General features: G+C 36.9%; 2 protein-coding genes across 20 annotated transcripts in view; one reads left to right on the top strand and one right to left on the bottom strand.

Annotated features, from left to right (window-relative positions):
- Positions 1 to 3,619, top strand: part of TFG (trafficking from ER to golgi regulator) — a 33,302-nt gene extending 29,683 nt beyond the window's left edge. For 2 of the 4 annotated variants that reach the window (XM_059392086.1, XM_059392085.1), the window contains exons 8-9: positions 1,989 to 2,029; positions 2,804 to 2,891. In XM_059392086.1, the coding sequence (XP_059248069.1) occupies positions 1,989 to 2,023 (35 nt within the window). In that variant the 3' untranslated portion in view covers positions 2,024 to 2,029; positions 2,804 to 2,891. Of the gene's footprint in view, positions 1 to 1,988; positions 2,030 to 2,803 lie in introns of all 4 variants that reach the window. The other 2 variants (XM_059392084.1, XM_059392083.1) reach the window with 1 other exon arrangement.
- A 323-nt stretch (positions 3,620 to 3,942) lies between these two features.
- Positions 3,943 to 12,846, bottom strand: part of ABI3BP (ABI family member 3 binding protein) — a 252,672-nt gene continuing 243,768 nt past the window's right edge. For all 16 annotated transcript variants that reach the window (XM_059392066.1, XM_059392067.1, XM_059392070.1 and 13 more), the window contains 5 exons: positions 9,356 to 9,435; positions 8,584 to 8,613; positions 7,751 to 7,912; positions 6,374 to 6,496; positions 3,943 to 5,155 (listed from right to left, as the gene is read on the bottom strand). In XM_059392066.1, the coding sequence (XP_059248049.1) occupies positions 5,040 to 5,155; positions 6,374 to 6,496; positions 7,751 to 7,912; positions 8,584 to 8,613; positions 9,356 to 9,435 (511 nt within the window). In that variant the 3' untranslated portion in view covers positions 3,943 to 5,039. The remainder of the gene's footprint in view (positions 5,156 to 6,373; positions 6,497 to 7,750; positions 7,913 to 8,583; positions 8,614 to 9,355; positions 9,436 to 12,846) is intronic.

The following is a 12,846-nucleotide window of genomic DNA, read 5'->3' as shown; positions in this document are numbered from 1 at the left end:
CTAGTGTAGCTTTGACTGTACTCATTATAAATCAGATCACTTGATACTTGTTGTATCAGAGAGGGAGTTCATGTTTAACTCATGTTTTACAGCCAAAGATTTAAGTATCAAAAGTTCATATAATTAAAAATAATTTATCTAAGTTGAATCTTGCCTAAAATTCTGTCTTTCAGAGTTTTATAGTTCAACGAGAGCAGGAATTAGCAAACTATAGTCATGGACCAAATATGGCATGTCACCAGTTTTTGTGAATTCAGTTTTATTGGAACACATCTACACCTGTTCATTTCTGTGCTGTCTGTTGCTCTGTCGTGGCAGAGCTGAGTAGTTGCAGCTGAGACTGTGTGGCCCACAAAACTTAGAATATTTACTCTCAGGCTGTCCAAAAAAAGTGTCATGACCTCTGCACAAGTCCATAAAATTCCATCTTTAATTGAAGTTTGGACATATTTTAGCGCATGTAGCAGTTTTCATATGGATTGTATTTGCTATAGAATGATTTAACCTATAGCTGTTAGTTTTTAATTATATAAAATAGTTGGGATGAATTTAAGCTTGGATTATATTAGGATTATTTTAGGTTTGCAGTCCTTTAAAGTCAGAGTGTTATAAATTATAAAATTTGTAAAAATAATAGATATCAGAGCTGAAAAGACCTAGTCATCATTCTAATCCAGGGGATTTCAACTCCCTCTGTGCTTCAGAATCACCTGGAGAGCTTTTTTTGAAATTTCAAGGTGCCTAGGCGCTACTCCCAGGCATTTTGTTTCAGTTGGTTAGGAATGGGACTCGGGCTTTGATATTTTAAAAGCATTGTAGGTCATTCTAAAGTGTAGGCAGGGTTGAAAACTTTTAGTACTTGTCTAGCCCACTCATTTTAAAAACGAGGCAGTTGTAACGGGTTCAGAAAGGTTGTGACACATGAAGGACATGCAGCCATTCAGTGGGGGAGCTCAGAGTCGGTGTATTTGACTTTGCTCTTAATTAATATCATTCTGCATTGTCCAGCCTAGGGCAGTGGTAGCAGACTTACCTGCCATAAAAGGCTACATAGTAAGTATTTTAGACTTTGTGGATCATCTGGTCCCTTGTCCTACACTATTCATTAATTTTTTTAAAAAATCACATAATTTCCATTTCTTGAGATTTTTGTTGTTCTTCAAAGTTGTTTTTCAAGGGAGAGGGTGGGGCTGTACACATAATAGAAGCACTGCCACATTATGATCAAAGAGTAGTAGGTTGCTAATGAAATGGCATTAGGCCCGTAGGAGTTATTCCCTCTGTTGAGAAATAATTAAGGATTTGGTTGTTCCCAGCCTCAGTTAAAAAGCCAGTCTGGATTTTAGCTGCCAGGATGAAATGGCAGCAGTGTTTTGCTCAGAGTCTTAATTTGTATAGACATTTTCAGTGTAAAAGCTGAGTTGTTTTGTTTCTTCAAAAACTTACAGTTAAAAAAATGAAGCAAATAAATTTTATGTAGAGGATAGGAGAAGTTGTATGACATTCAAGATTTTATCATGAATTGACTTCAGTATTTGGATGCTACCGTAAGTAAAATGCCTTAGATGCTTGATTTACTTATTAAAAGTTAAGCTTGTTCTTAATGATTTTAGTCAGCGTCTTCACTCGAGTAAAATTTAGTTTTCAAATCATCATCTTTGTATTTCTGATCCCATTAGTCCTATTAACTTGAATTTGATTGGGAGATGTGGAAATAGTCAACTAAATACTCTGCTTGGAGAGACTGTAAGTGGTGGTGGTAACATTGGACCATTTTTGACACTGTTGGTTTGGCAGTTTCCCTCTGCTTTTCCAGTTTTACTCATGGACTATGTCAGAAAGGTTTCTTTCATGAGTAAATTTTGAACCCAGGTTCAAGGTGAGTTCAGAATATACTCAAATTCATTCAATCCTTTTTTTTTAATTTAAATGCAGGGTTGTACATATTTTAATTATTTTCTTATGTATCTGGTATTTAATGCTGACAGGATTCCAGTCATTGGAGAGGTTTCATTGCAAGTAGCTGCAGGTGTGTTTCATGGTAGAGATAAAAGATTTTAGTGAAGCAGACTTGTTCTTAAAAAAAATTAAAAAAAAAAATCCTAGTAAATAATGCATATAGATGTTGATATTGTGGGGCAATATCATGTGCTTTTTATGTGTTATGCTGTTACTACTAAGTCAGAATTCTGAGTTATAAAGGCAAAACATCAGATACCAAATCTAAAAGAATTTAAGGATTGTGAAAGTGGGTACATAATGTTCATTCTTAAATGGCTTGGTTTTTATAGAGTGAGTGAACCTAAAAGCATCTCATTAGCACAATAAGATGTATTTGTAGCATCATTGCTTCATTTAAAAATATTCATTGTCTCAATGTTTTTTTTACTTGGTACAGCTGTTAAGTAGGCCTCCCCTCTACACCAGGTTAATGACTAGCTTTACATTAATTCCTGCATTTATCATTTGAGCATCTATTCTACACTAGGAATTATGGTAGAACAGGTATTTGCTCTTAGGGATTATGTAGTCTAGAAACATTTGTAATGAAGAAATATATAGTGGTTTCAATTTAGATTAGAGGGTTTAAAAATTGTTTAGAAATAACCTTTTTTTGATACTACTTGGTTTTGAAGTAATATTATATGATGGACTATATATTACCCTACTTGTTCTATGAAGACTTAGGAATGAGTTTAAATTTCTCATCTTTTTTGGTCCATAACAGTAAGACTAATTCTCTGGAAAACCTTTCACCAAAAGAAAAAATAAGATCTATATGTACTTTATTTTGCCTTTTCAGCGGGCTATAGTCAGCAGACTGGACCCCAACAACCTCAGCAGTTCCAGGGATATGGCCAGCAACCAGCTTCCCAGGCACCGGCTCCTGCCTTTGCTGGCCAACCTCAGCAGCTGCCTGCTCAACCAGCACAGCAGTACCAGGCGAGCAGTTACCCTTCACAAACGTACACTACCCAAACTTCTCAGCCTACCAATTACACTGTGGCCCCTGCCTCACAACCTGGAATGGCTCCAAGCCAACCCGGGGCCTATCAACCGAGACCAGGTTTTACTCCACCTCCTGGAAGTACTATGACTCCACCTCCCAGTGGGCCTAACCCTTATGCACGCACCCGCCCGCCCTTTGGTCAGGGCTATACCCAACCTGGACCTGGTTATCGATAGAGAGGCTCAGCTACATGGATGACTGTAGCTGCTAGCTATTTGCCTCCCAAAAGACTCCAATACTACTATTTTAATTTGTATTGAAGTTCAGAAATTTAAAAAGCAGAGCATTTTTTATGGTATCATTGTTGCTGTTAATTGAAAGTATAATTTGCTGGAATACAAAAAGACCAAAATGAAAAGTTTTTTTCTTCCCTTGCTTAAAAGTGTAGCAGCTGCCTAGTTCTTTTGGAACACTACTCTGATGTGTGTAAAATGATTGACTTTCTGGCTTGCCTTGTCTGGAGGATATTAAAACGCTAGGTTGAAGTTTAGCCATCTTAACTTGGCTTTTTATTAACATGATGTACTAAAATAGACCCCTTTGAGACGACAACTAGGTATTATGTATAAAATGTAACATTAATAGGTTAATAAAGATAATTGAATCCAATAGTGGTCTTGTATATGTTAATGACTAAATTCCATGAGAAAAAAGAAGTAGAAATTCTTTTTGCTGTTTGGTCTCAGAATGAAGTATAGGCATTTTAACTTAAAAGAGTTTTCTGTTCTAAGAAATTTTGTCCTGCCTTTGAAAGAAATGCATTTAATAATCATTGGTTTGAAACAATGAAACTTCTTTGAAATAGATTTCAGAGGGAGACAAATTAACATTACATATAAACACAACACTTACGAGGGGGCTTTGCGTAGATCCTGAATAACTGTGAGATGTTCCTTATAGAGATGAATCATTCAGAAATGAAGAACTCAGTCTTAAAAAAACTACATCTCTTTATTGCAGAGTTTATACTTGCTTGAAAAATACAAAATGTAGCATTGATAAACTTGAAGCATGTTGAAGGGTAAGCAGAGGAAAGGTCCTTTCAGAAAGAGGGCAACAATGCAGCATTCCCATGTCCCTCCCCAAATGAAGGACTTTTTTTTTTTTTTAATTTTCATTACAGGTTGAGTTAGACAAAATTACGAAAACATTCTCCGATACATTCATTCCTAGAGGTCTAAAAACAGGAGTACCTGTAAAATGTAGGGGTATTTGTGCTCAAACTTCACATTCATTCTCTACGTATAGCTTCATTAGAATTCTATTAACAGTATGAAGACAAATCCCTGGTTAAAGGGTAGTTTGACAAAGTACATTCAGACATTGTAGCATATTTATGGGTAGAGAAAGAACCAAGTGTATATTTTGAAATTGAACAGATCAGGTATTCTCTTCGGTTTGCAGCTGAAATCAAATATAATGATTCAAGCAGGCTTTTTAGTAATTTGCACAGATTTAAAGAAATGTATATTGGCATGAATGGTTAACTATTGAAATGCTTCAGAAAAGCTATTTAGCTATTGCTAAAAATTTAAAGTTTAAATAAACATGAATATTAGGACCTTTATTCCCCCAGATGCAAATGCTCAAGATAATTTGATCTAATAAGTTAAACCAAGTTGAGATTTATGGCATTAACTCACCAGTAAGAAGAATACACTTGAATAAAAGGAAATATTTTTTTTAAAAGTATATTAGTTTTTGATGTTAAATTTGTTATAAAAGTATCTCAAAACATCATTACAACAGAGTGATAAATAATATACAAATGATCTCTTAAAATACCATGAGTAGGGAGCCAGCTTCCCTAAAAATGTTATTCTGTTAATGTCAATATCTTGTTTTCTTAAAATGATTTTGTAAAACCTGATAAATATTCTCAGCAATATTTCTAATAAACATCTACTATTGCTATTAAACTTTAATACATAGTAAACATAACAGCTTTAAATGAATGTGACAAATACTGTTTCCAATTATTTTTTTCCCATGATAAAACAGAAGGCACTTTTGATTCTGATTGTAGCATCTACCATTTTCCAGGAATTGTGGTCCCACATTCATACCACTGGACATAATTGATTTGGGTGTGACCACCTATTTCTCCAAATTGGACAGGTTCCTGACGAACTGCTCTGAAATAGCCTAAGAAGGAAAATAATTTATTTTAATAGCTGCTATATTTTTGCCCACACCACTCACAGATGGAAGGGTGTCCTTGTATGACTGAATGTTACTGTAGGTGAAGTGAAGTATTTTAGAAAATGGAGAATACCAAACAGAGAGCCTGGTGTCTCCCTGAGGTTTTACTGGCTAGCTAAACATGAGGGGTGCCTGAAACTCCTCTGACCTGTGCGTTAACAAGGTGGAATGAGCTGGTTGGTAGCATCTGGGAGACAAAGCTGAAAAGGGGCAGGAGTCAGGGTCGGGAGCTGGTTTGTGTTTTGAGTGTGATTGAGCACGTTTGGTATCTATACTGTATGTACTAGTCATGGTCTATGAAGAACTGACCAAGTAAAGGGCTAGTTACTAGAATGGCAGGAATGCTAAATTTCTGATAATTAAACTTAGGTGAAATCTTCCTTCAAGGACTCTACAATAAATGATTTAAATTTTTGCTACAGATGTAAAATGTTTTGGCAGTGTACACAATTTACAGTATATTTTATATCCAATGCCTGAGTGGCAGCACTTTCAACTTCCTGTTAATTGGGTTCACAGATATAAACACCAACCATAATAAAAGGGGACTTAAGTGCTCTGTAACAAAACATGTTGCTGAAAAGACTAGTCAAATAATGCAGAAACCTCTCAGTGATTGCTGAGTAACATGGACATTTAATTTATTCTCTCCTACCCTGCCTGGCTAAGGATTAAATTTTCAGTATTTTTAAAATCCTCATGGAGCAGCTTAGTGCTAATATGTCTTTAGCAAGTTACAGTGGTTATTCATTACTCACCAGATTGTTTGACTTTAATTATATTTATGTGGCAAATAATAAGGGAATTAAAAAATGGCTGTGTGCTCTGTGTACGTATAAGGTAATACAGGAGTGATTTAAGGTTGGGAAACACTACTCTTCTATAGCTGTTTTTGCAAAGTGAAGTTTTCTTGAAATGGAATGTCTGTAGAGGTCTGTGGAATTTCTCTAACTCTAAGGAATCAAGTCTTAAGGACTGGTAGGAAAGTTGAGAAACTTCCATTAAGGTCTTACATGAAGTTGGTTTTTTTTTTTCCTAGTCAGATAATTAGACCAGTAGTACTGTAGAATTATTTTTAAAGTGATTGTTTTCCTTAGCTTGAATTCTTTTTGTGTTAATTTGAAAAATCCCCTTACTTAGGAGGAGGCTCAGAAAACATACCTTCTTTGGTGGGTAACTGGTCAGAACTGAGTTGCTGTCCTGTGCGTCCATCTAAAAACGAGTCCACAAACTGGCAGTGGTCTTCTCCATGGCCTCTCTGATCGCCTATGTTATAAAATTTTCCTAAGGAGCGAGAAATTTTAAAGGATCATGAAGTGTTACTATCTTTGAGAGAGGATAATTCTGAAATATTCCAGTCTTTTCTGATAGTCTTTTCTATTTTTACTCCCCCCCCCCCTTCACCCTAGTTCAGCCCACCAGTGTCTCTTGACTGAACACTGGAAGTCTTCAGCTGCCACCACTGCTTTTACTCCTTTCTCTCTGTCTTACTCCCTTATTCCTCCACTCCTCCCAAAGATCAGACATCTTTTTAAAATGCAGCTCAGATGTTACTCTTCATAAATCCCCCCCTGCACACTCCTAGTATATTCAAAAGAAATCCCCAAATCCTTACCTGGTGTTAAAGTCCCACAGGATTCTACACCTGTCTGCCTGGCTGCCCCTCTTCTTCCGAAGCCTCAGCCACACCAGTGGCCCTGGCCAGGCATGTTCCAGCAGGGCCATTGCTTTTTCTCCTCTCTACCTCTAGTCCTTCATCCCTAGAGTTTTGCTGGGGTGGTTCCTTCTCATCGTTTTCTACTTAGCATAAACCTTAGCTTTTCAGAGAGGCCATTCTAACTAAAGAAGCTTCCACTCAAAACATTTTCTTTCACCCTTTTAAATTTTTCTTCAGAGCACTGCATGCAATTATTATTTACATATCTGTGGTCTATCCCTACTAAATTAGAAGCTGTGTACCACTTCGTCCTTAGCACCTAGAAAACCTCTGAACAAAGTAGCTATTTGCTGAATGACTGACCAAATGTCTACCTTTCCATGTTGTCACCAGCCTTATTTAAATTTTTTTTTCTTTTTTTAAAAAAATTTTTATTGTGAATACAGAAGAGAAAATCATCACCACTGAGTCTGGAGCAAGGAGTTATCACCCTCTTTGTCAGGTGTTTTGATCTTGTCTCTGGCAGACTTAAATCTTAAGTATGCCCTATTCCTTCCATGATGACTATTACATACACTCATTTTATCATCAGTGGGCTCTCTGTGCCTGGTGGCTGTGACACAGTGAGCTTCAGTGTGGCAAGTGCCTTCACATGCAAGTTTGCCCAGACGATTTTCATTTTCACACTGCATTTTCATTATTTACATTCTAATCTCGTGCCTCTAATCCCAGGCTGAGTATTCCAGGAACATGTTGCTCAAAATTTTAGAACAGTTTCTATCACACCTTGGTGTGGGGAGCCATCCGTAGGAAAGGCCAGGTTACAGAATGCTGTGAAGCATTCCCTGAAGGCTTGAAACAGAGCCGGTAGCCTTGCTTACCTGTGAGGGAGTCACTCAGATAAATCTTGTAGCGGAGAGAGTTGCACAGCTGCACCCCTACAAACTTCTTATACCACGTCCGTTTGACATACTGTTTGCCCTTACATTCTGAGTAAGAGTCTGAGTTAAAGGGTCTTTCAGTCCAGATGGCATCTCTTCCTGCTGCATAAGGAAAACACATGCCTTGAGTTTAGCATTTAGGTGCTGAAGAGCTAAATATTTTTAGCTAAAAAATACTAAATATTTTTTAAAAAGTCATTTGCAAAGTTCATTGTCAGCCTGCTGATAACCTGGTTTTCTCCAATGCTAAATATTGGACCCAAAATAATGTATTGAGTTTAAACATATAAACTCCCACCGAAGTTCCTGTCAGTAGTGAGATAAGCAGTATGTTTAGGTTTCAAGTAACCTGTGCAGGGCTACATGTGGACAGCATTCCCTTAGGGGCAAATTTAGGTTGTTGTGTTTTGTTTTGTTTTTGGGAGGGGGGGTTGTTTGTTTTTGGTAGCATAGTATATAATTTAAACAGATGCTTTAATGTGACTTGTCATTAAAAGTGGAAATGAGGAGGTTATATCTTGACTTGCATAACTGAAATTTCAAGCTGCCCTGGCACATGAATGAAAGCAAGTTTCAAAATACACGACTTGTTCCCCACAAACGTTACAGGTTCTCAGTGTGAGGGAGTGTTCTAGGTTAGCATTCCCACCTGACTGATAGTTTAAGACAAAGTGGACTAAAATGAAATCATGACTAAAATGCCGCCATGCTTGTTTAGTTGAATCAGTTTAGAAAAGCATGTAGTTAACGTTCACACGGAGACAGGTACTTACCAGAAACTGGCTCGCTCACTCTTGGGTCCGCTGAAGAGAAATAGCAAACATAAGAGTAAGCCATTACATTAGGTAAGTAAGTCCCAGTGTGCCAGCAGCACCGTGAAGAAGTTGGATGCTGACAGTTAAGTCTGACTTGAAAAATGGTACACTCTTGCTAAAGACTAAAGTGTGTTTTGTTTTAGAGTTATTTTCCATTGAACAGTCTCCTGCCAGGTACTCAGCTGTATCTTTTGGAATCTTTGTTGCTCTTCAAGCTCTCACTCCATTTTAAAGCTTCCTCTTTCAGATTCAGACAGAAACTATTGATGGTAAAGTCACCGGAATGCCATGAAGTGCAGTTGGTGTAAAAATGACACTACTAATGCAATGAGTACAGATGTATCTTTTAAAGAAATTGGAGTATAGAAGGTCAGAAATTTTCACAGCTGTTGATCAAAAAACCATCAAATGAATTCCTGGATGTACTATGACTATGTCTGATATTTTGATTCTGGCCATTGATTCTAAGCATACAGAGGGAGTATTCATTCACTAGTTTTTTGATACATTTTTTATCTTTTAAACTGGTATGTCTTTTTTTTTTTCTGACATCAAAATAAGTGAGAAAAGATGTATGTAATGTCTCCTTACGGCTCTTTTTTATCAATCTGCTTTCTCAAAATTAAACACTTTATACACTGTTCATTTAGCTATGTTTCAGAGAAGCTCCTTAGGCAAAACACTGTGGCCTGGTAATATCCTGGATGGGCTTTACTGTTGATGTGATTACCTGATTCAGTGCTGAATGCCACCGTGTTGCTGGGGGGGCCTTCTCCAAGTGGGTTTTTGGGTTTCACCTGGAATTCATAGCTGTGTAGGAGAGAAATTTTTTTTTTAAAAATTATAATACATTCTTCAGGGGTAGGAAACAATCTTTCTTTGTTATATTGAAATCCTTGATTCTATTTTGAAATCATGAGGTGGTGAGTACACATATATTTGAGAAGCAGCATGGGGAAATAAACTCTACTTATCAAACACCTTGTCTGATGTTTTGTAAAAGGATTAAGTTAATAAAAAAAAATTGGTGTTTTTAAAAAAACAGCTAGCTAGTAGAAACAACTAGGCAAGTTGGTAAGGAACACAAAGGGAAGAGGTATATGGTGAATCCAGGCTCATTCCAGCAACCAGGAGTCTCTCCTTCAAATGTTTTTGCGACTGCGCTACTTAATGGAAAGGTTGGCTTTTATTTCTTCTTATCCCAACACTGGACATGGCCTCAGACTTAGGCAATGTTTCACCTTGTGGGGCTTGAACTATGTATGTCAGAATCACATGATAGAGGGGCATTTGAGAAAGTTTGTTTAAAACACAGATTTCTTGCTTCATCTTGGCTGCAGAATCAATTTTTTGAGGGGGTCTAAGTAGGAATTTGTAAAAAGTTCCCAAGGTGTGAATCCTATACCCATGGACATTTGAGACCTACTGGACGAAGCTTGTGAAAGTATTTCTATGCAAGGATTTCCCGTTTCTGTCTCCTGGAACTCCGGTGTTCTGTGGATCACAGGAAGCCATATCTCCAGAAGAGGGAAATGGTAATATGACCATGAAAGAGCATGGACACAAGTACTGACTTTTCTTCCTATACAAATCAGATTCATATAGGCTAGGCCTTAACTCTTTACATTAAAAAACAAAACACAAAATTTACCTAGATGCCCTGGTGTTCTAAGTATGTTTGATCCTAAGAATTATGCATTAACTTGCTATGCGATATTTAACATACTGCATTCATAGAATAGTTAGAACAAATCCTTTTAAGAAATTAAAGCAGTCAAGCTGTTTGCTGTTTGCCTGAAACTAAGCATTCTTTCCAAAAGCAGACTTAGCAGGAAAATAATTTTGAGTCTAAAACCAACTTGAGTCAGCTGATAGCATTTTGAATCTCAAATTTGTATAAGACTTTTGGGAGATGATTCCTATTTTGGAGAAGTTTGTAATTGAATTAGAATGCAGAACACACAAAAGATGGAAATACATTTTATAAATGAGTGAAAAACAGAAGGATGACAGCTCTACTTGATACAGAAGATACTAAGTGGAGAAGTAACAGAACTTTCTGGAGCTCCAGGAAATCAGATTCTTGACTACTGAGGCACTGCATTATAATACAGCTAAAATCTATAAGATGACAGATTCTAGCATTACAACAGCAGCAACCACTTTTTGAGTGTTATATATCAAAACACATTAATTGTACATATATAAAGTAACAACATACAAACACTACAAGATCAGTGTTGCCCTATTTTTCAGTTAAGAACAATGAGATTCTTAATCATTGTGCTATTACCATCTGCTTTTACAAATTGCAATGAGGATTAAAACTTCCAGGGCTTTTAGTGAGAGACTACATATCAAAGCATTTTATAAACTTAATCAACTGATACAAGGTACCATTATCATTTGCAATAAGAATGCCAATATAAAACCATCCATGTCACTCATTTAAATAAATGGCATGTATATAAGATGTTGCTTGGGCATGGAACATTTTTTAAAGATTGAATTCTTGCTCAGAGGACTGAAGACCTTAAAACACACACACACACACACACACACACACACCCCTATTATGGTGAATGGAAACTGGAAAAAAGAAATAACGAGCATCTGGACCTTGATTTAAGTGGGCAATGCATTCCACATTCCAAGCCATTGCCAAAAATCCTGTGCTTTGGCCAAGTCTGATTGCCGGAACCATCTCCATGTCTTTTTATTTCACAGTTATTTACACTGCAGTTCCATTTGTAGCATGCCGCAGATGTTCATAAGCTACTTTCTCTGTTTCTTGCCAACACTTTATGATACTTAACAAGTTTTGAAGAAATCATTTAAAATTAATTAACAGGAGAACTTAAGAGGCATATATTTTTGGGTGTTCAAACCCTATACGAAGAAAATATTTGAAGTGGCAAAATCTTTCTCAGGTAGCACATTCTATCACGAAATTTATGACACTCTAGGTCTAAGAGTAATGTTTCAGAAGATACTGATTTCACTTAGGGAATGAGCATGCTATTAAAAATTTTCTTAAATACATTGTTTTTGAAAGAATAAAACATTTAATAGTTTAGAAGATCAAGTTAAAATGTTACAAATACAAGGACAAAAACTCAGATGAAAAGTGAGCAAAAATAAGGAAATCTGATTTTTCTAGGGATTGTAACACCTAACTAGTAGATTCCAGAAGAGAGAGGAGGTGAAAAGGGTGCACAATTATCCTAGAAAGTAAATAATTTCTCAGAGCTTAGAGACATGGGCTTCCAGATTTAAAAGCTCTATACTCTCAGCAAAAGTTAAAAAAAGAAAAGAGACTAACCAAAGCAGACAAGTTGAAAAATTTTAGATCACTGGGCTAGAGACAAGATCTTAAATGTTTCTGAGAAGAAAATAGGTCCCATTCAAAGGATCCAGACTCAGAATAGCATTTGACCTCTTAGCAATGGAAGTCAGAAAACTATGTAACAGAGGCACCCTGGGTGGCACAGTCAGGTAAGCATCTGACTCTTGATTTCAGCTCAGGTCATGATCTCAGGGTTGTGAGATCAAGCCCCATGTTAGGCTTTGCTGTCAGTGTGGAATCTTCCTGTTCCTCTCCCTCTGCTCCTCCCCTTTGCTTTCCCCTCTCAATCTCTAAAATAAAGAAAATACTTAAAACAATGGAACAATGCCTTCAAAAGTCTTCTCTTCATTCTAAAGTCTGTCCACTTAACGCCATCAGTAAAAGAAAGGCTATTTCCAGACATAGAAGAACTCAAAAACATCCTCTTCCATAATCATCTACACTAAAGATCTATTTCTCAAGGAATGCCACAAAGGAAGGGAGTAAAAGACGACAAAGGATATAAATGAAAAGGATGTAGGAGATGGGGACAAAAGGATGGTGAGGGATTCTAGGAGATATGGAACGAAGAAATGAAGTATTTTGCATTTTTGAGAAATGGTCAGTCTAGAAATACGGATTTAATTAACAGAAGAAATAGTGCAAGCAATTGAACATGGAGGAGAGCTGACTAAGATGGGGAAATAGGTTCCTGAGCTCCTCTCCTCCCACAGGCACATCATATGTACAGCTGCACACGGAGGAGTTCTCTCTGAAAGATCCAGAAACTAGCCCAGCAGCTCATACACCCCGGGTAAATGAAAGAACACCCACATTGAAATGGGTAGGAAAGACTGAGACACACTCTTGCCATAAACCCTGCTGCTGGCATAGTG

The sequence above is a fragment of the Mustela nigripes genome, chromosome 2 (assembly GCF_022355385.1).
Source record: "Mustela nigripes isolate SB6536 chromosome 2, MUSNIG.SB6536, whole genome shotgun sequence".
NCBI classification, from domain to species: Eukaryota; Metazoa; Chordata; class Mammalia; order Carnivora; family Mustelidae; genus Mustela; species Mustela nigripes.
This window is presented reverse-complemented; position numbering and strand designations above follow the sequence as displayed.